This window comes from Aplysia californica, unplaced genomic scaffold (assembly GCF_000002075.1).
Source record: "Aplysia californica isolate F4 #8 unplaced genomic scaffold, AplCal3.0 scaffold01341, whole genome shotgun sequence".
NCBI lineage: Eukaryota > Metazoa > Mollusca > Gastropoda > Aplysiida > Aplysiidae > Aplysia > Aplysia californica.
Window position 1 is genome coordinate 73,813 of NW_004798611.1, and position 21,930 is coordinate 95,742.

Here is a 21,930-nt window from a genome sequence, read left to right on the forward strand (position 1 = left end):
CATTATATAATAACAAAATTTTATACAAATTTACAAGTTTCTAGAAATTATCTGTTTTTAATAGTATTTTACAAGTCCCTCCAGATCTTCAAATCCAAATAAAAACATTTTTTTCAAAATATCTTATTTTTAGATTAAAGTGAACTGGTGTATCAACTCGGCAATATAATGTCAAGGAAGTAAATGCTCGCAGTAAAAAGATGTTTTTAATTTATTTTTTGTATTATGCTTGTAATTTTGATCCTCTGTAACGCAAAAACTCAAAATTTTTAATTTGCCATATAATATCTAATGTTTTGAATTTTCATGAAACCTCAAAATACCTGATACCGGAAGTGTGATTCACCCCTGCACTAAGTTGTCCACTAAGTTGTCATGGCACCGTTTATTCATGGTGGTTCATGATGGACCCAAGACTTAACTCGCCGTATACGGAGGAAAACTATGCTCAAATGGATTCGGAGGCTGCCTTGATGGATCCAGAAACTGATATTCTTAAACTTGATGATGATGTCGGGGAATTACAAAACGATGAGATATTAGACACTGAGAAGCCTGATTTACCGAAGGACGATGCTGTTGATGGTGGAGAAGAGGAGGCAGACGATGAGGGTGTTGAGGTTGTTGTTGTTTTGTTTTTTGTTTTATTTCTTTTTGTGTTTTTTAATGCATTTTCCCCTTCCTTGACTGAATGCTGTTTTATTGCTTTTTGTACAGAATAGAAGTGAATACAACTCATGTATGCACTATTATGAAGTGTATACTATAGATCTAGTATTAAAACTTAAAATACTTATATATTAATATACGTGTGTCAATGTCCACGCGGGCCCCCCTCTCTCGCTCTCTCTCTCTCTTTCTCTACCTCTCTCTCTCTCTCTCTCTCTCTCTCCCTCCCCCCTCTCTCTGTCTCTCTCTCTCTCTCTCTCTCTCTCTCTCTCTCTCTCTCTCTCTCTCTCTCTCTCTCTCTCTCTCTCTCTCCCTCCCTCCCCCCCTCTCTCTCTAGATCTCTCTCTCTCTCTCCTTCCCTCTCCCTCTCTCCCCCCTCTCTCTCTCTGTCTCTGTCTCTCTCTCTCTCTCTCTCTCTCTCTCTCTCTCTCTCTCTCTCTCTCTCTCTCTCTCTCTGAGGCCTTCAAACAATCCCTGCCCATATCTTTATAGGTTTACTTCATGAAGCTTGGAACCTAATGTTAGTTATAGCAATATGGGAATGATATTCATCTAGATTACTTAAGTAAAAATAATTTCCTACAAAACAAAAGTGAAAGTGCATCTTCCTTTAGACAAGGTACACACATTGCAAGTTATTTGTTAAACGTTCTGTGTTTCATTTTTCAGCTTTCACCTGATGGGGTTCTGGACGAAGAGACAGTTGCAAGAGGTCTGTCAAATCTTGGGAGATCTGCTACTGGCGACGGTCAAGTTTATCTCAATGTCACAATTCCGGTAGGTTATTTTGATGTATTTTCCCAGGGAGCCAAAGAAAAGTATCATGTAATGCTTTGATGACTTGGTGGCTTGAAGAGGAAGGGGGTCGGCACTTTGTAAAGCAATGAAAATATTATTTTTGCTGGTTTTGCTGAAATGGAGGTGCACTACTTTTTTTTTTAGAGCTAGCGATAGTTTGTTGTATTATAAACTCTCAGTACTTAACTCTCTTAACTGCTGAGTATTTTTGTTTACCTATTTCAACTGTGAATCAATTATTGGAATATTCTCATGAAAATTGAGAATTTTGATTATCAGTGTTGTGAAATAACGTATGATGTATTTAGTTATTATCTGTAGTTTTTCCAGAGTGACCACTTTTCACTCTCTCCCTTCCCCCCCCCCCCCCCCCTCCCCCTCCCAAAAAAAGAAGAAAAAACAAACAAACCCAAAAACAAAGCAAACAAACAAAAACCAAGATTGGCGCTTATGAAAGAAAACTAACGGAAATTTGTTTGATATACAAAATAATTTAAAACTTTAAAAAAAGAGATGATTCAAGTTCAACAGATAACAACTACAAGACATCAGGGTAAGTCTCTGATTTATACTGGCACAATGATTCTCTTTGCTTTCAGGGATTTTCCTTGACAGACATCAGCCTGATTGCAGAGTACGAGCACCTCCAGAAAGTTGAGATCCCGTACAATGATATCACAGGCAAGATGCTTTTTTGTGGAAATGTTTTCTTGTAATAACATTTTGGGTTTGAATTGTTACTTTTTTACTTTTTCTGTGATATTTTTGAAGTATGATGGTTGTAAAATATCAAAAAATGGTGGTGTATTGTTTTTTAAATACATCTCGGTAAAGATCAAAAAGAAAAAAGCAGTGAAAATTTTAAAAAGTGTACTCAGCAAATACAACGCTGGGTTAATAGATGTTTTTATAGAATAGAACTTTTTAAAAAAAATCTTTTTGTAATGTTTAAAGGTAGCTAATAATTAAGTGGGGTTTTCATTTGCTTGAAATTATGTCAACGAGAAAACAGACTTAATTTGTTTGCAAAATTTAGCTGTACCTCTACATCTCTATGCTTTAATGTTTTTCTGCATCTTTTACATTGATGAACTACTCTATGATCGCTTTGAAATATTTGAGTTATGACTTTTTTTCCTTTGGTTCCGTGAACAGATTTGTCTCCTCTCGGGAAACTGAAGTTTCTTCTCGTCCTGGATGCTTCCCACAACAGAATTCCCACTCTCTTGGACTTTGAGCCACCGGCAAATCTACAAACGGTTGATTTGTCATGGAACAAAATTGAAGAAATGCGCGACCTATCAGCTCACCGAAACTTAGAGAAGCTGGTTCTTGACAGTATCCTTTATGCTGCTACTTTTTGTCTGTGTTCTGTTTGCTTTGGAAAAATTAAGGACTGAAACTTTATAGGCTACTTATTGTAAATATCAAACTGGCAAAATTAGTGGTATTGAGAAGCAAGTATTATGGCCTTTTAAAGAGGGCACTGATATTTAGAAATGATGTATTAAAATCACTGAAATTGATGAAAATATTTCGTTGTTTGAATCTCTATGTCTAGAAAGGTATGATTTCAAAGCATGTTGACATTTTTTCATCTCCGTTTGGCTTAGACTCTTTGAGGTTTTCGGGTTTTTATCGATATATACTGTCCCGTTTCTTTTGTAGTGAATGTGTTGAGTTCATTTGATCTTTTTTCTCTGATTGTTCCTTTTCTTTGATATTGACAAACAGCAATGTTTTTTGGAATGTTTTTTGTCAGCAAAGACTTATAACTTTTGAATTGAATTTGTAAACTACTAAAAAGTATTGCTTTCCTCAACTGAATAAAGACAACACAATTCCAGCAGTTCAAGGATTAGAAAAATGCAAGAGATTAAAACATCTGAGCATTTCACACAACAAGATCAAGAAAATACAGAATTTGAATGATTTGCCCATACAGCATTTGAATCTGGTAAGTTAAATTGTAAGGTCCCTTTAATAAAAATGAATCATGGAAGAGCTACGGGGCCAGATAATATTACAGTTGAAATGAATGTCACATTAGAAGAATTGGGTACCGACAAAGCTCTGAAATAATAGCCTATCTACGACAGTGGTGAAATTCCAGAAGACGTGGTTAAATTTTTCTTTATGCCTTTACCCAAGTCATGAAGTGCCACAGATATATTTAAATGATCTTATAGGAGTATGAATAATGGTCATAGTGGATGTGAGAAGAGAATGGGTGAGTTAAATTGAGTGGCTACTGATCTGTCTGAAACTGAGTTTTGGCTTACACTTACTTTAGAAAGTTGTGCACATAACTGGCATTACGTCGTAAACATCTACAAGGTAAATATTAAGAGCTAGTATATGTTACCATCCTTATGGTTACAGATGACAGACTGATTTTGAGCAATTTTGTGAATGTTGAAATGCTGAGCACCTTGTGTTGTTTCCTACACCTTACATTGTCAAATCGTCTTTGTCTACCTCCTCAGAGCAACAATGAGATCAGAATGATCGAAAACTTGGAGACCTTGAAGTACCTGCGGGTAAGACAAATCTCTTTTCATTTCTGAAAGGGTCACGTGCATAAATCGTTATGTGACTTGAAATCATATAACTTTTTATCATTGAAATGGTTACCTTTTTTTTAAACTGAGCTGCTTCTGCAATTTCCTGGTCTTTGTTGTTAATTTTGTGGCTGAATTATGTCCACAAGTAACTGTGGCTGAATTATGTCCACAAGTAATTGTGGCTGAATTATGTCCACAAGTAATTGTGGCTGAATTATGTCCACAAGTAATTGTGCACAAATCAATTTCTCTCTTAACTGTTTTTGTTTCGTTGTTGTGCTGTTGTAGGGAAAAACAAAGAGCGTATGTCTTCACAAACACAGCTCAGCTGTTTCCACAACAAGAAATCCATAAACTTGCCCTCAGTGGACTGATAATTCTGTGTGGATAGTTCAAGCCCACCTTGTCCCTGTAAAAACAAAATTTAGAAATGTTCATAACTTTCATGAAAGGTGCAGCAAAAATTGTAAACAAATTAACTTAATCTGTTTTTTCATAGCTATAATTATCTCTGTAATGTGTCGATTCTTTTCTTGTCCAGGAAGTGAACCTGTCTGGCAACACCATCAGGAGCTTGTCTGGCCTAGACCACAACGTTCTACTGGAATCTGTCGATGTGGAAGACAACGAGGTTGGCAGCTTTGTAGATTGAAGATAGTTTCTTATTCTCTCTGCTGTTGTTTCTGCAGTGGTAGTTTCCAATTACAGAATACCGGCGTTCATTTAGATGTTGTCTGTAAGTTTGGAATGATGCTGTTGGAAACTTTAAATCGTAAGAGTTTGGGATTTTTTTTATTGTTAACTGTCAGCTGTGTGATTTGTCGTTCTCTAAGTGAGGACCTTTATGTTTGTTTGAAGAGAAGACACGAGGCTGAATAACTGCTGCTGCGGTACAACTTGAGCACCTCTTTATACCATGACAGAGAGAAAGTTCCTCTTTAATATAATTTTTTTTGGTGGATTTGTTCATGAATCATTTTTAGAAAACACAAAGTAAGAAAGCTGCAGACAGAATTTGCTTGACTAGAATTCTGTGGGACTTTCCAAATCTGTTTGAGTTGATGATCGGTTTGTTTTAGAACAGATATAACAGATAACGGGGACAAAAGACTTGAGAAACAGGAATAATGATAGAATTAAGATATCCAACTTTTGCATAGCTTGGAAATGGAGCTGGGAAGTTTGTTGAAATAAAGAATGAAAGTATTTATGTTGTCAATGATATTTTGAAATTTCTTTTTTTTTCAGTTGGGGGTTGGGGATTCTGGAGGGTTTTGTTGTTAATGATAGCTAATAATGTAATTTTTTTTAATTCTAGAGGGTTTTGTAGTATGAGAGCTAATGTTACTTTAAAAAGCTCTTGAAAATACTTATTTGCTCAGAGGAGATTCTGGCCTCGCTGTCACAGGAAAATAGAATACAAAAGGAAAATGGCGGCTCACATCTTTGAAGAGGCGGGGATGAGTCTCTTGCACATTTACTGTGTGTTATGTTTCTACTTTTCTGATGCTTTTCTCTTCCAGGTCATCGACATTGTGGAGATCAACCACATCAAGAATGCGAGGAACTTGCGAGACCTGAACTTACTGAGGAATCCGATCCAAGAACTGCCAGACTACAGACTATCCATCTTGTTCCGGATCAGTCGTCTCACCACGCTGGACAGACACCACGTGAAGGAGCAGGAGAAGGTTGGTTCATTTACATCACAGTCGACATCTTACAAGGTGTCATTATAATATGTTATATCGCAGTCGAAGTTGTCAGACGGCCGCCCGTTGTCAAGGAGAAATATGGCCGTCTTTGGCAGGTGGACCTCTTACACAGTGTCATTGTAATGTGGAGAAATAGGAAGTGGCTGCTTGGAGAGATGTTTGTCTTATACAGGTGGCTGTTAGAGTAGGTCCGGGTGTATTTCAAATGGCAATAGACAGTCAGAATAAATGTTTAAAAACGTTGACATGTATGAATGGCTTACCCTTGTTACCGTGCAAGTAATTAAATCATGACTGTAATTCCTGCAGGTGGTTCCTGCATTATATGCTCGCTTCTAAGGCCAAGCGGGCCAAACCAGATGTCGGAAGTTTCCAGAAATCTTGACCTACACCAAAAGTGGGTATTGCCCTACCTAAAGAAGAAGTTTGGTTTCATTGGTGTGTGTATTTGTTTGGTTATAGAGAAAACTCTCCTTATCCTTTAAAAAAACTGAATAAGAGTCCAAAAACTTTAACCTTGATGTTCTAAGTGACCATATGTGACTCCTTGAGTGGACTCTGAGTTTACGAATTTTTAATTTTCGATTCAACAGGTTGCGGCCATCAATATGTTCGACCCACCACGAGAAGTTGTAGCGTCCCGGGACCACATCATGCACGTCGTCTACTCGTTCCTGCAGCCGTCCAGGGTCTGGGACAGGTAGAAACTTTGGTTTACGCCTCCATCCACACAACTTTAGGTCGTTTAGGAGACGTGCTGCCTCAGCCCGCCATCAGGGCCAACCCTAACTGAGGGACATACAACATTTCGGCAGAAAAACGAAGATACTCAATTGAAGAAACTTACCCGCTCGAGAATCGAACTCCTGTCTTGTGCGTGCAACAATAGTGGCCTAACCTCTACTCCAGAGACACGGGTCCATCTATAATTCCACGGCTAAATGACTTGGACAGTCAAGACTGGCCTCACAGTTCTCTCATTCAGAAGTCAAAACTCTGGCTTCTTATTCTTGATAGAAAGAAATTAAAGAAAGAAAATTATGTGCATTTTTGTAGGAACATATTATGTTTATAGTTTGTATAGTTTGATATACATTCCTGCTGACATTTAATTCCGTCTCTGAGAAAGTAGTTCAGTCTCGTTGTGCAGTGACGGGCGCTGGTTCTGCTTCTCCCTCATTTCTTTGTCTCAGGACTTTTCTCCCCTTCTCTTTTGGATGTTTGGTTTTAAAAGTGGCAGATTTTGCTGTTGTTTCCCTCTGTTGTGTCTGTCTTTCTGTCTTGCTTTTTCCCTGCACTGAGTGACCTATATTGAGTTGATGTGCTTTTCTTTACTGGTTAAAAAAAAAGAAATTAAAGCAGATGGGATGCTAGATTTATAGCTGCTGTCTGTTGTTGTGTATTCTACTTGCGAACAGTCCAAGAACACCAACAACATTAAACATTACTAAATGAAACAACTTCTCGGGTTGTGTTCCAGAGTTTAATATAAGACTTAAACTTTACAAGACAGTGGCTTGTGCTGCCGTAGGCTAGACATCTTTGTTCTTGTCTGTCTGTTTATGTGTGTGTGTGTGTGTTACTCTTTTCTTGCTCTCAACGATACCGATATACTGACCATTACAGTACTTGTTATGGAATACTGAAAGTGGGTACTTATAATGTTACATTATGATTACTCTACAACATCTGTATTTGCTGTCTGAGAAGCGGTGCATCAGCTAGATCTATGTTTTCCTCCGTGTTTCAGTACGCTGCCCAACATCGAGACTCCCTATCCCATGTTGGTGCTGGTTGGGCCTCAAGGATCGGGGAAGAAAGATCTGTCGATGAAGCTCGTGGATGAGTTTGGAGATTACTTTGGCTATGGGTATGTGACAATGCATGGATAGATCATAGAATAATTGTTATACGTACAAATAAAAGGGCCTTTCTTCGTATGTCACACGTCACTAAGCACACTTTTGATTTACCTCTATGTAAACGAAGATATTTGCCTTATTACTAATTTTAAGTTATCTCTCTAAAGATGCGTAAAACATGTTCCAATAAAGTATTATAAAAGGATGTTTAATGTCTTTTTTTATTTTTTGAAGTGTTTCATTTTGACAAACATTATTTGGCACCTTCTGACCTCTGCTCATGTGACAAGAGTGTTATATGTAGGCCTATATATTGTAACAGACGTATGAAGAGGATACGTCTCAGACTCAATGCAATATATATCTGGTCCCTTAGAATTTTGGGAGATGAAAGGAATAGCAAGCTGCATTGTGCTGTTTCATACTGATATTACTAGGCTAGCGCAACTGTGTGAAAGATTGAAATTCCAATATATATATTTTCTGGTAAGTGGACTCGTGACTGTTATAACAAAAATTATGTGTTTGTATTTTAGAGAATCAGTTTAGAATTATTTCCGTCTGTGAAATCACTGCTCTGATATATCTCAGTCTCATGGTTATGTATTTTGTACGAGGAAAGAATTTGTCACTCGTTGGATATAAGCAAATATGATCTGAATATCACTGGGTTTTTAAAAAAATATTTTGAACATTTTAGAGATTTGGTATATCTCGCACAGAGCCTGTTTATGATACCTCCTTTTTTGTAGGTGCCGTTCAGTTCCAAAATATTATTATGTGTTGAGTGACCTCACTTCAATTATCGTGGCATCTCTTATAAAACTGATACAACCAGTGGAGAAACATACTTTTTGTAGTCTGCATTGTTACTCTATTTACGGTAGAGGGTTTTACGGCTCTCACAACTGCATAAGGTCATATGAGCGCCAAGGGGTGGGTGTCAACAGAGAAGTCCTTACAGGGAATCAGGCTTATTCTGCTCACCTCTCTAGCTTCAACAGCACAAGGTCTGCTTCGACTATCAAGGCACCCCGGAAATAGCGGTTCACAAGAGAGTGACAAACATACAAAAGAAGTAGAGGAAAATGACAATAGTAAGGATTAGGAAAGAAAAAGCAGCAGTTCCCTGTTGTAGTTCAGGCACAGTTATGAGCGTGACATTTTTAGATGAGCCCATTTACAATTCTACTGTTTTTGAACGAGAAATGTCCCCCCTTTGGGAATGGCCTAAAGACACTACAGTCAGTGGCACTGCCCTGGGGGGCAGTTGTTACTCTATGATTTACCATGGTTTTGCTACATTTTTCCGGCAGTATTTCCCACACTACCAGGCAACCTCGTTCAGATGAAGTGGCAGGCAAGGATTACTACTTTGCATCGCTTGAAAAATTTGAGATGGATATCAAAATGGTAATTTACAAAGTCTTATCTTTTGTGGTGCTTAAAATGATAGTCAAGAGAAAATGTATCTAGAAAAATATGTAAAGATAAGTTTTGAAGATCTGCAAATATTTCTTTCTCTGAAATCAGAATCGAAGTTTCAATTTAACTTTCAGTATCTGTTTTATGACTTTAGTTTTCTTTTCTGCTGTAAAAGTAGAGATGGTTGTACAGGTTTATTCATGTCTCTCAAAAAACTGTCAGAGCAGTTGTTTCAGGAAAGATTTTGGTCCAACTTGTGTATCGTTCTTCAAATGCTTCAAGGCATTTAAAAGACTTTTAAAATGAAATAAAACATTTTGTTTTGTGACAATTGTTTGTGTAGGGCCAGTTTATCCAGACATATCAGTGTGACAATTGTTTGTGTAGGGCCAGTTTATCTAGACATATCAGTGTGACAATTGTTTGTGTAGGGCCAGTTTATCCAGACATATCAGTGTGACAATTGTTTGTGTAGGGCCAGTTTATCTAGACATATCAGTGTGACAATTGTTTGTGTAGGGCCAGTTTATCCAGACATATCAGTGTGACAATTGTTTGTGTAGGGCCAGTTTATCCAGACATATCAGTACTGTGACAACTGGTACGGACTGCAGATGGAATCTGTGGAGAACGTCGCCCGAGAGGGATTGGCCTGTGTGGTTCACATGGAGCTGGAGGTAAACCTTTTCCTCTTTTTGCTTTTTCTCTTTTTGGGGTTTTATTTTCTTTCTGCTTTTTTGTTCTTTTCTCTTTCTACTTTTGGGGAAAATTTTCTAATTCTCTGGTTTCTCCTGTTTTGTTTTAGATTTTTGTGGTTCTTAATGAATAAATATAAAGTTTTTTTGGTCTATTTTTCTATTACAAATGCGGTGGCCATTTTTCCAATGTTCAAGGAAGGGACAGACCAAACATTTCATGACAGAATATCTCTCTCTTTGTTTTGTTTTTTCTGTAGTTTCTGCATTTTAAAATGTACTTGTTCTTCATGTTTCCCTCTGATTAGACAAGGGGATAAGAATATGTCTTTTAAATCACATTCTCAATGACTCACTGCTTAAAATGGTCTTTTTAAAAAATCTGTGAAGTCAAGATATTGTCAGAGTACGTCATTTACCATCGAAAAAGACGTTCAGGGAAAAGTAACCTTTCCTTGTTGACTCTCCAGGGAGTGCTGACCTTGAAGAACACATACTTCGAGCCCCGCTACGTACTGGTCATGCCTCTCAACGCGGAGGACCATGAACGACGACTCCGAGAACGTGGGATCTACACGGAGGACCAGATCCAGAAAACTCTGAAGAGATCGGACATGTACGTCAAGCAGAATCAGGACCACCCTGGCTTCTTTGACATGATGATCTGCAGTGGTGAGTCTCTCGTTGAATTCAGGAGTACTTTTTATGTGGACATTTTTGTATGACTTTTTGACTTGTGCTTCCCTTTTCAGCACAATTTAAGTTATTCAAAAGATTGGGGGGTGGGGGGTGGAGAGAGGACAGGATTTTCAAGGTAATGCCCATCTCAGATTAGATGGATGTGAAGCCTTAAGACTCTCCAAAGGTTCCCCCCCCCCCTCTCTGTTGTGTCCTTGGGAAAGGCACCCCACGAATTTTCCTCACTTCACCCAGGTGGGAATGGGTACCCGGCCATAGACAGCGAAAGACTTGTCAGTATGTTAGGGTTTTAGCGCCTATAAATGGCCGCTTGCACTGTATGCTTCCCAGGAAGCTGAGGTTGTTTCAGAATGCTCTCAGGTCTGCTGGGGTAATAGTGTAGATTGTGAAGCGCATAGAGCTTGCTTTTGAGCGGGGATGAGAGCTATACAAATGCTATCTATAATTGTCAAAACACATAGAGCTTGCTGTTGAATGGGGATTTGCACTATACAAATTCTATCTATGATTATTACTTCCCTACAGATGACATCACAGAAGCCTACAAACAGATGCGGCGGCTGGTGATGGATTACCTGGGCATCAGCACCACCACGCCCGTGAGCACGGCCGCCCCCTACACCATCACAGACACAAGGGAGGTCACCGACGCCTTCCAGGGCTTCACCGGCGCGGCCTCGTCCAATCAGATGGGAGCCCGGACCTGGTCCAAGCCCAGCATTCCGGACAGCATGTCTCAGACGAGAGGGCCCAGGGTCAGCTCAGGGGCACCAGTCAGCCGAGGCATCGTTGTGAGTTTTGTTGGTTGAGCAGTAGGATCATGATCTTGTTTGTTGTTTGTTGTTTTGTTGTGTGAGCAGCCTTGTCCAGTGTGACATAATGAGAAACTGACTGGTGTTTCGTTCATCTCGAGCCCTCACTGTTTCACTTCCTTTACTATGTTGTCTGTATTTCATTTTCAACATGTTACATTTAATAATAATAATAATAAATGACATTTATATAGCGCCCAACCCTGATTAAAGTACACAGGATCTGGGCGCTTTACAATACAGTACAACGTACAACAGTAACTTAAAACGTTGTGGTCTGACTAAAAGAAGATCACTCCAAACATTCATCTTATTAATTTAAATTCAGAAATGATTTCAGCTGGCATTTGAATGAATCAAAAGATTTGATCTCTCTTAAAGTATTTGGCCAAGCATTCCAGATCTTGGGGCCTTGATTTCCCAAACTTACACTGTCAAACCTGCTCTCACAGCCACCTGTCCAGGATACTCACCTGTACCAACAACCACTTCCAACGCCCCAATCTCCCGAGTTTCCCTATTTTTTCTCAGTTTTGACTGCCAGCCATGAGAAATAGTTTTTGAGCCAAAGTTCAGATAACATGTCAAGGGAAGCAACCAAAACAATTCAAATATGTAAAAACAGTCAACAAAGTTATTTTCCTTTTCCCCCCCGGCAATTTGAGACCTGGAATTTTAAAACACATCTATCAATTGTCAAACCAGGCTGGGAAAGGTGTAAGGCTGCCACTGCCAAACAGCTTTCACAAGCAGCTTCCTATGGAAAGTCATGGATTCTTGTAAATAGTATATATATAGAATCTGCAACAAGTATGTGTATATATGTGTCGAGACATGGTGGAATCAGGCGCATGTCAATTTTTGAGCGTGTGGAGTTATTGGTATCATCTGAGAGCTCAATCGTTTGTCTTGCTTTCAGTGAAAAAATATCCATCTAGTTTGAATAGAGGTCGAGATATTTGCCATTTAAGAAGGTGGGTAGTCTGGTTTCAGTGATTAAATTAATGAGAAAATGGCCGCTAAAGTTTGGTAACTTCAATAACTTAGGAGTCCGTGAAAATTGAAAATTACTTATTTTGTGCCATTAAACAAGGTTTTTCAGTAAAATTTCACGTCAAAATGTGTTGTCGTATGAACATAAAAGGTGTTTAGCCAAAAACAAAAATTTCTATAAAAATTGCCAAACTTGTGAGAAAATGCCTTTTTTCTTCAATTTCGTTATTTTGACGAGCGCCTGATTCCACCGCGATGCTTCACATGTTATAAAGAAGTGTTTAAAAGCAGAGATTTCCTTTGTATAACCTTGTGGCCCCGACCATCCTATTTCTTGTTGCTGAGAAATGAGACACTTGCCAGTAGGCCTACATTGTACTTTTACAACCTATGGGATTATAACCGTAAAAATCAACTGCTATGTTTAACCCATTGGTACGTAGTGTTGATAATTCAGCTGAAATCTTAGAGGATGGATCTAGAGATTTAGATAATGCTAGCTGGGCCCCCTTTCGATGAAAGGAATGATCGGTGCATTAACATCAACTGAAAGTCATTGGCCTACTATATTACACTCTACTGGAATGGAGAAATAAATCTTGAGAGATGCAAAAATTAGAAGGCCTTGATCTAGATCTATACTCTCAAAACAAAATGCGCCTTGCAAAATATCACTTCCACACCGGATTTTCTAAAATTGCATAGACAGAAGCGTCAGCCTACAAAAGCGATCGGCGAAATAAAGAAATTTAGCTTCTTTTTTTTTTTAGCAAAACTCTTTCAAAACTGAAAAAACAAAGGGCATCATGATCAGGAGAATATTTTAAGGAATCTTTTGGCGAAAACCGCATGTCGATCGATGCAGCCATTAAAAAGCCTTTTGAATAGCAACATTCAGCCACCACAAATAGATAATAGATTGGTGATTAGAATTTAATGCACTATAATATCCTTTTAAAAATTTTTTTGGTGTATTATCTGCGAAACGGCGCGATTTTGAAATCTGCCTATTTTTTTTCATTTCTCCCTAAAAATGTTGGCTCATCTCCCTCCAATCTCTCCTGGCAGGTGGCCATCTCTGTATTGAGTTGACTTACAACAGGGTCTTCAATTTTCATATCCACTCTCATGATTGTAAACACATTGCATACATCAATGATCATCTTTTGTTTTTAAAACAACAAATTACTCTTCTTATATCTATTTGTGGTGGCCGAATGTTGCTATTCAAAAGGCTTTTTAATGGCTGCATCGATCGACATGCGGTTTTCATGAAAAGATTCTTTAAAATATTCTTTAAAATATATATAATTTCTTTATTTCGCCGATCGCTTTTGTAGGCCGACGCTTTTGTCCTTGTAATTTTAGAAAACCCGGGAGTGACATTTCGTGAGGCGCATTTTGTTTTGAGAGTATAGATCTAGACCTTCTAATTTTTTGCATCTCTCAAAAGTTATTGCCCCATTTCAGTAGAGTGTAGGCCTAAATATAGTACGTAGGCCAATTACTTTTAGTTGATATTAAAGCACTGATCATTCCTTTCATCGAAAGGGCCCCAGCTAGGCCACGCATATATATGTGCAACATGTAAACACCAAATTTATTTCCCATGTATTATTATGATATGTGCAGTATGTGAACACCAAATTCATTTCTCACAAATAGTCATGATACGTGCTGCGTGTATTTTGTGCATATATTTTGTGCGTGTACGTGATGACAGTTTTCTTTTCCCTCCTTCCAGGAAGAGGAGTCCATCAAACGTCGGCACAGCGCGGCCAGGGAAGTTGTCAGCGGCTACGTGCCGCCACTGTACGAGCAGCTGTTGACAAAGTAAGTCTACGTATTCTGTACGTTCATAGAAAGAAAATAAAAAAGCAAAGATCTCTTTTATTCTTCCTTGTGGAAATTTAGTTTACACAGTGCATGAGTATTTTCTTACACAGTGCATGAGTATTTTCTTACACAGTGCATGAGTATTTTCTTACACAGTGCATGAGTATTTTCTTACACAGTGCATGAGTATTTTCAAAGCTGACAGAACCACACAAAACAGAAAAGTCCCAGCTGACACAGATATGCCTGTACCTTTGCTTGTCACGGTCGTACAGTGGGCCTATGCAGTACTCAGTCTTGAGCTACAGATAACTTGTCTTGCCAAAGAATGCACTGAACTGATTATCTGTGTAATATCCAGTGCATATTGGAGACAGTTTCTTTCAAATCTCCATTTGAATCAGTAGTGTTCAATATGAGCCCACGACTTGGCAAATATTAGCAATGAAGATTACCGAGATAGCCTGTGTATACTTGTTCCGCGCTATTTACCGATCGATGCAATCTTAAGATTGCCCTGCGCGGTTTAACGATTGTATAATTGTATCATTCTTGTGAGCTCTGAAGTTTCATATGTTAATTTTAATTTTAATTTTCATATATTTACTTTTTTGAAAATATATGTGAATGTTTTTTTTTTATTTAAGTAAAAGAATAAAGATGGAAGTGAATTTTTTTTAAAAGTATTTTTGAAATATCAAATAAATTAAATGTACTTTTGAACTTTGAGTTTGATACTTGGCGTTGTATCATTCTTGTGAGCTCTTCAGTTTCATAGGTTAATTTTAATTTTTATGTGAATGTTCCTTGATGTGAGTAAAAGAATAAAAATGAAAGTGAATAATATTTAAAAATGATTTCAAAAATATGAAATATTAACGCAATCTTCAGATTGCCACGCAATTTTACGATCGGTGACTAGCGCGGAACATTCTCATATATTTGATGTTGACAGGCTCTGATAAATGGATCTGAACTGGTGTGTGATATGCTTTTGCATTACGCTGAACTGATGTATGATTTTCACAACAAAGGCACATCAAAGTTATCTTTTGTAGTATGCTGGACTGATGTATATTTCTAGCAACAAAAGCTCATCAAAGTAATCCTGCCGTCCCCCCTCCCCCCCCCCCAGCTACCCTAAGACAGCCCCTCAGACAGTGGAGGGTCAACTAGGCCTGGGAGAGAACGGCGAGCCGCGCGCCTACTCCGCCCCCATCAACCCGGCCGAACCAGGAGTGGACCTTGGGGAGGCGGGGCCTCCAGCGTCCCCCGATTCCTCCTCCAGTCAGACCAGCTCCAGCTCCAACCTGTCCGACCTTGACTCGGCCACGGAGCTCCAGCGGGGCAGGGATGGCAAACACAACACCAACTCTAAGGGACTGCTGCCCACGGAGAAGGTGAACCCGCTGGCCCTGATAGACGAGCAGGGCTACCGCTCCGCGTCCAACACGCAACTGCCTCCTGCCCGCCCCCCGTCTGCCCCAAGACCGGACTCGAAGACCGGCGTGATCAGACCGGGCTCCAACCGCCACGTAGTGCTGCCTCCTATACAGAACGTTGCGTGAACCGTGGGGAGGAAACGGCGTGGTTGAACCGGTGGGGGGGGGGGGAGGGGGACAGTTGTAGGTGAACAATTGTGGAAGAGAGAACTGATTTGTGTGGTGAAATCTGTGAAAACTAGGTCACCTCAACATGTTTGTTTTGTCTCATTTAATCTGTCAAGTCTGTGGAAAGGGATATATCAGAGTTCCAATGTAATGTTTGCACTGTGGGGGTCAATATACGAAGAGCGACATTAATCCAAACCCTGGAAATTTTGCCTTTGGCTTTTTGTGAGAGAATTATAACGTTGTTGGAATCCTAACTGTCTGTCGTAACAAACTGATAAATCTAGGCCGCTTCACACATGATAGACGTTGATAAAGAGGCTAAATCTTCCAAGAAATGTCTGCCTTAGACTAGATGGGGTTGAGCATCTTCAGAATTCTCCGGACTGCCAGACTTTATCGTGGTTTTTTAACTGGGATTTTTTCCCCAGGAATTGGCCCCATGTTTTCCAAACTGAGATGTGAGCACTCTCACTAGCAAGTATATGGAGTAGATAGAAAGCACAAATGGCGAATTTGTACATTTATAATATAAAAGTTTCGAATGATTTTTAAAATCCTTGAAATAAATGAGAGAAAAGACTCTGCAATTGTTGATATCTGTGTACAGTTTTGCAGTTTTGCAACCATCAAATGGCTCAACAAAGTTTGACTATGTAAATAGAGGCCAAGCTACGAAGTGGTCAAAGCAAACAAATATACCGCTGCAGTTGGTTGGTAGAGTGGTCATGCAGTTGCTACAGGAACTGTCACTAATTGGTTGCTGTAAAATACACGTATCATGTTTGAAAAAATGTATACCAGCGCATGATTAAACTTATTTCTACAATGCAAGGTCAAGGTTCTGTTTCTTTCTGTATGATGTGAGTACGATTCATGGAACCAAAAGGTTTCACTGATGCAAAATACGTTTCTTATCATTCTGAGGAGACCAATCATTATTTTCATCGTATTCTTGTCGGGTCTTGCTCACTTTAGTTTTGCCTTGAAATACACCAGAAGATTTTTTTAGAAACAATGTAAGCCTGGCTAGTCCCTATTGCCATGGCCACTGTTTTTGGAATTTGTGGCGGAGATTATTTGGACACACCCTCACCCCTCCCAGTAGCTGTATAGATTTTTTCTAGATCTACTTTCCAACCGTCTCCAGTAGCTGTATTTTGTTGTCTATTTTCCAACCGTGTTCGCGCATTGTACTTTATTTTCTATTTTTCAACCGTCTCCACTAGCTGTATTTTATTTTTTAATTATCTGGAGACAGATTTTAAATAGAAAAAAAAATACAGCTAGTGGAAACAGTTGGAAAATAGAAAATAAAATACAGCTACTGGAAACAGTTGGAAAGTATTCTTTAAAATGCAGCAAGTGGAGATGATTGGAAAATATTAAAAAGAATACAACTAACTGATTTGAGAAGAAAATAGAACTAGAATACAGTTACGGGAGACGGTCATGAACATAGGAAATACAACTTGTGAAGAATAAAATATAGCTACTGGAGACGGTCGGAAAATTGTTTTTTGTAACAGGAGCACGAGACGAGTGGAAAATAGAAAATAAAATACAGATAGTGGAGACAGTTGAAAAAAAGAAAAAAAATTACAGCTGTTGGAGACTGTTAAAAAATAGAAAATAAAATACAGTTACTGGAGACAGTTGGAAAATAAAAAATCAAATACAGTTACAAGTGACGGTAAAAAATAGAAAAGAAAATACAGGTAGTGAAGACAGTTGCCACTAAAGATGGTTCAAAAATAAAAATTATAATACAGCTAGTGGAAACGGAAAATATTCTTTAAACCTCAGCTAGTGGAGACAGTTGGAAAATATTTTTAAAAATACAACTACTGGAGACGGTTGAAAAATTAAAAATAAGATACAGCTAGGGGAAAATGTTTTAAAATTTCAGCTACTGGGGATGAGCTAGAAAATATTACGGATGAAGTAAAAAATACGAAAGATGAGCTAGAAAATATTGTGCATGAGCTAAAAAAAATACTTGAGATGAGTTAGAAAATATTACAGACGAGCTAGAAAATACTGGGAATGAGCTAGAAAATATTACGGATGAAATAGAAAATACGAGATATGGTCTAGAAAAGATTATGCTTAAGTTATAAAATACTGGGGATAAGTTAGAAATATTATGGATGAACTAGAAAATACTGGGAATGAGCTAGAAAATATTTGGGAGGTGCTACAAAATATTGGGTATGTGATAAAAATATTGGGGATCAGTTAGAGAATATAAAGGATTTAAAAATATTGGGAATAAGAATAAAAAAATCTCGTGGATGAGATACAGAAGTCCAGGAAATATTTGGAAGGAGCTTAAAGTACTGGGGATGAGCTTAAAAATATTATTGATCAGCTATGAATTATTGGGGATAAAGTAGAAAATGCTAAAAAATACTGGGGATGAGTTAGAAAATATTACGGATGAGCTACAAAAGTCCAGGAAAATATTTGGAAGGAGCTTAAAATACTGGGGATGATCTAAAAAATACTACGGTTGAGCTAGAAATTATTAGGGATAAAGCAGAAAATGCTAAAAAATACGGGGGATGAACTAGAAAATATTATGGATAACCTAAAAAATACTGAGGATGAGCTAGGAAATTTTACGGATGAGATAAAAATACTGGGGATGAGCTAGAAAATATTACGGATGAGCTAGAAAATATTAGGAATGAGGTAGAAAATATTGTTTGAGGTGCTAAAAAATATTTAGGATGTGATAAAATGTAGTGGGGAAAAGCTGGAAAATATTAAAGATAAAAAAAATAATTTTAATTGGGAATAAGATTTAAAAAATGTGGATGAGATACAAAAGTCCTGGAAATATTTGGGGTGAGCTAAAAATATTGGAAATGAGCTAGTAAATATAATGGATGAGCTACAAATTATTGGGGATGAAGTAGAAAATGCTAGAAAATACTGGGGATGAGCAAGAAAATATTACAGATGAGCTAGAAAATACTGGGGATGAGCTAGAAAATATTTGAGAAGGGCTGCAATATTGGGGATGTGGTAAAAAGTATTTGGGATGAGCTAGAAAATATAAGTGATCTAAAAATATTGGGAATAAAATAAAATACTGTTTTGGATGAGATACTTTAAGTCCTGAAAACATTGGGCATGAGCTAAAAATTATTGATGATGAGCCGAAAAATACTGGTAGCTAAAAAATACTGGGATTGAGCTAGAAAATATTACAGATGAGCTAAAAAATAATGGGGATGAGCTAGAAAATATTACAGATGAAGTAGAAAATACGAAAGATGAGCTAGAAAATATTGTGCATGAGCTAAAAAATACTGGAGATGAGTTAGAAAATATTACAGCGACGAGCTAGAAATTTCGGGGAATGAGCTAGAAGATATTACAGAAGAAATAGAAAATACGAGATATGAGCTAGAAAATATTACAGAAGAAATAGAAAATACGAGATATGAGCTAGAAAATACTGGGGATAAGTTAGACAATATTATTGATGAACTAAAAAGTACTGGGAATGAGCTAAAAATATTTGGGAGGTGCTACAAAATGTTGGGTATGTGATAAAAATATTGGGGATCAGATAGAATATTTATATTATTAATGAATATTGGGAATAAGATTTTTTTTTGTTAATTGTGGATGAGATACAGAAGTCCAGGAATTATTTGGAAGGAGATAAAAGTACTGGGGATGAGCTTTAAAATATTATTGATCAGCTACAAATGATTGGGGATGAAGTAGAAAATGCTAGAAAATACTGGGAGGTGCTAGAAAATATTACAGACAAGCTAGAAAATACTGGGGATTAGCTAGAAAAAATATTACGGATGAGCTAGAAAATACTGGGAATGAGCAAGGATATATTACCGATAAGCTAGAAATTTTTGGGAACGAGCTAGAAAATATTTCGGATGAGTTAAAAAATACTGGGGATGAGTTAGAAAATACTGGGAATGGGCTAGAAAATATTTGGGAGGGGCTACAAAATATTGGGAATGTGATAAAAAGTATTTGGGATGAGCAAGGAAATATAAGGAATCTAAAAATATTGGGAATACGATAAAATAATTTTGTGGATGAGATGCAAAAGTCCTGGAAATATTTGAGATGAGCTAAAAATAGTGGGGGTTGAGCTAGAAAATATTACGCATAAGCTAGAAAATACTGGGGATGAACTAGAAAATATTACAGGTGAGCTAAGAAATACTGGGGATGAGCTAGAAAACATCACAGATGAGCTAGGAAATACTGGGGATGAGCTAAAACATATTTGGGAGGGGCTACAAAATATTGGGGATGTGGTAAAAAGTATTTGAGATGAGCTAGAAAATATAAGAGATCTAAAAAATATTTAGGGTAAAATAAAATAATGTTTTGAATGGGATACAGAAGTCCTGGAAACATTGGGCATGAGCTAAAAGTTATTGAAGATGAGCCGAAAAATACTGGAGATGAGCTAGAAAATGTTACGGATGAGCTAGAAATTATTTTGGATAAAGTATAAAATACTTGATATAAGCTAAACAAATATCGGGGATGAGCTAGAAAATATTACGGATGAGCTAGCAATTATTAAGGATGAAGTAGAAAATGCTAAAATATACTGGGTATCAGCTTGAAAATATTACAGCTGAGCTAGAAAATACTGGGATTGAGCCTGTAAATATTACAGAAAAGCTAGATAATAATGGGGATGAGCTAGAAAAAAATATACAGATGAGCTAAGAAATGAATGAGCTAGAAAATTTTTGGGAGGTGCTAGAAAATACTGGGAATGAGCTAGAAAATATTTGGGAGGTGGTACGAAAATATTTTGGATGTGATAAAACATATTGGCGATGAGCTAGAAACTATTAAGGATCTAAAAATATTGGGAATAACATTTAAAAAATGTTGTGCAAGAGATACGAAAGTCCTAGAAATATTGTGGGGATCAGCCCAAAAATACTGGAGAAGGGCTAGAAAATATTGCGGATGAGCTAGAAATTATTACGGTTTAAGTAAAAGATACTGGAGATGAGCTAGAAAATACTAGGGATGCGTTTAAATAATATTACAGATGTGCTAAAAAAAATATTGGGGATGAGCTAGAAAATATTAAGGATCTAAACATATTGGGAAAAAGAAGAAAAATAATGTTGTGGAAGAGGTACAAAAGTCCTGGAAATATTGGGGATGCGCTAAAAATACTGGGGATCAGCTAGAAATCATTAGGGATGAAGTAGAAAATACTGGAAATGAGCTAGAAAAAACTGGAGATGAACTTTAAAAATTTGGGATGAGCTAGAAAATACTGATGATGAGTTTAAAGATATTACAGATGTGATAGAAAATACCAGGAATGAGATAGAAAATATTTGGGAGGTGTAACAAAATTATTTTGGATGTGATAAAAAATATTGGCGATGAGTAGGAAAATATTAAGGATCTAAAAAAATTGTGAAAATATTTAAAAAGTGTTGTGCAAGAGATACAAAAGTCCGGGAAATATTGGGGATCAGCCCAAAAATACAGGTGACAGGCTAGAAAATAGTATGGATGAGCTAGAAATTATTACGGTTGAAGTAAACAATACTGGAGATGAGCTTGGAAATACTGGGGAGGAGCTAGAAAATATTACGGATGAGCTAGAAAATACTGGGGATGAGCTTAAAAAATATTACAGATGTGATAGTAAATACTGGGAATGAGCTAGAAAATATTTGGTAGGTGCTACAAAATATTGGGGATGTGATAAAAAATATTGGCGATGAGCTAGAAAATATGAAGGATCTAAAACTATTGGGAAAAAGAAAAGTAAATAATGTTGTAGATGAGATACAAAAGTCCAGGATATATTTGGGATGAGCCCAAAAATACTGGAGATTTGCAAGAAAATAAAACGGATGAGCTAGAATTATTACGGAAGAAGTAAAAAATACTGGATAGGAGCTAGAAAATACTGGGAATGAGCTAGAAAATATTACTGATGAGCTAGAAAATTCTGGGGATGAGTTTAAAAAATATTACAAATGTTATAGATAATACTAAGAATGGGCTAGAAAATATTTGGGAGGTGCTGCAAAATATTTTGGATGTGATAAAAAATATTGGCGATGAGCTAGAAAATATTAAGGATCTAAAGATATTGGGAATAAGACCCAAAAGATGATGTTGTAGGTGAGATTTTCAATGATTTGGAAAGATTGGGGATGAGCTAAAAATACTGTGAATGAGCTAGAAAATATTACGGATGAGCTAGAAATCAGTGGG

The 21,930-nt window shown here is 37.4% G+C and overlaps 1 protein-coding gene across 1 annotated transcript; it reads left to right on the forward strand.

Annotated features, from left to right (window-relative positions):
• The first annotated feature begins 347 nt into the window (after positions 1-347).
• On the forward strand, positions 348-16,512 carry LOC101862699 (leucine-rich repeat and guanylate kinase domain-containing protein). Its single transcript, XM_005112629.3, has 16 exons — positions 348-620; positions 1,339-1,446; positions 2,067-2,148; positions 2,623-2,805; positions 3,300-3,424; positions 3,954-4,007; positions 4,573-4,662; positions 5,555-5,722; positions 6,340-6,446; positions 7,497-7,616; positions 8,925-9,021; positions 9,597-9,710; positions 10,199-10,400; positions 10,953-11,218; positions 13,977-14,065; positions 15,204-16,512. Exons 1-16 carry the CDS (start codon positions 402-404, stop codon positions 15,634-15,636), a joined length of 2,457 nt encoding a protein of 818 aa, XP_005112686.1. The 5' UTR covers positions 348-401; the 3' UTR covers positions 15,637-16,512.
• The last annotated feature ends 5,418 nt before the right edge of the window (positions 16,513-21,930 follow it).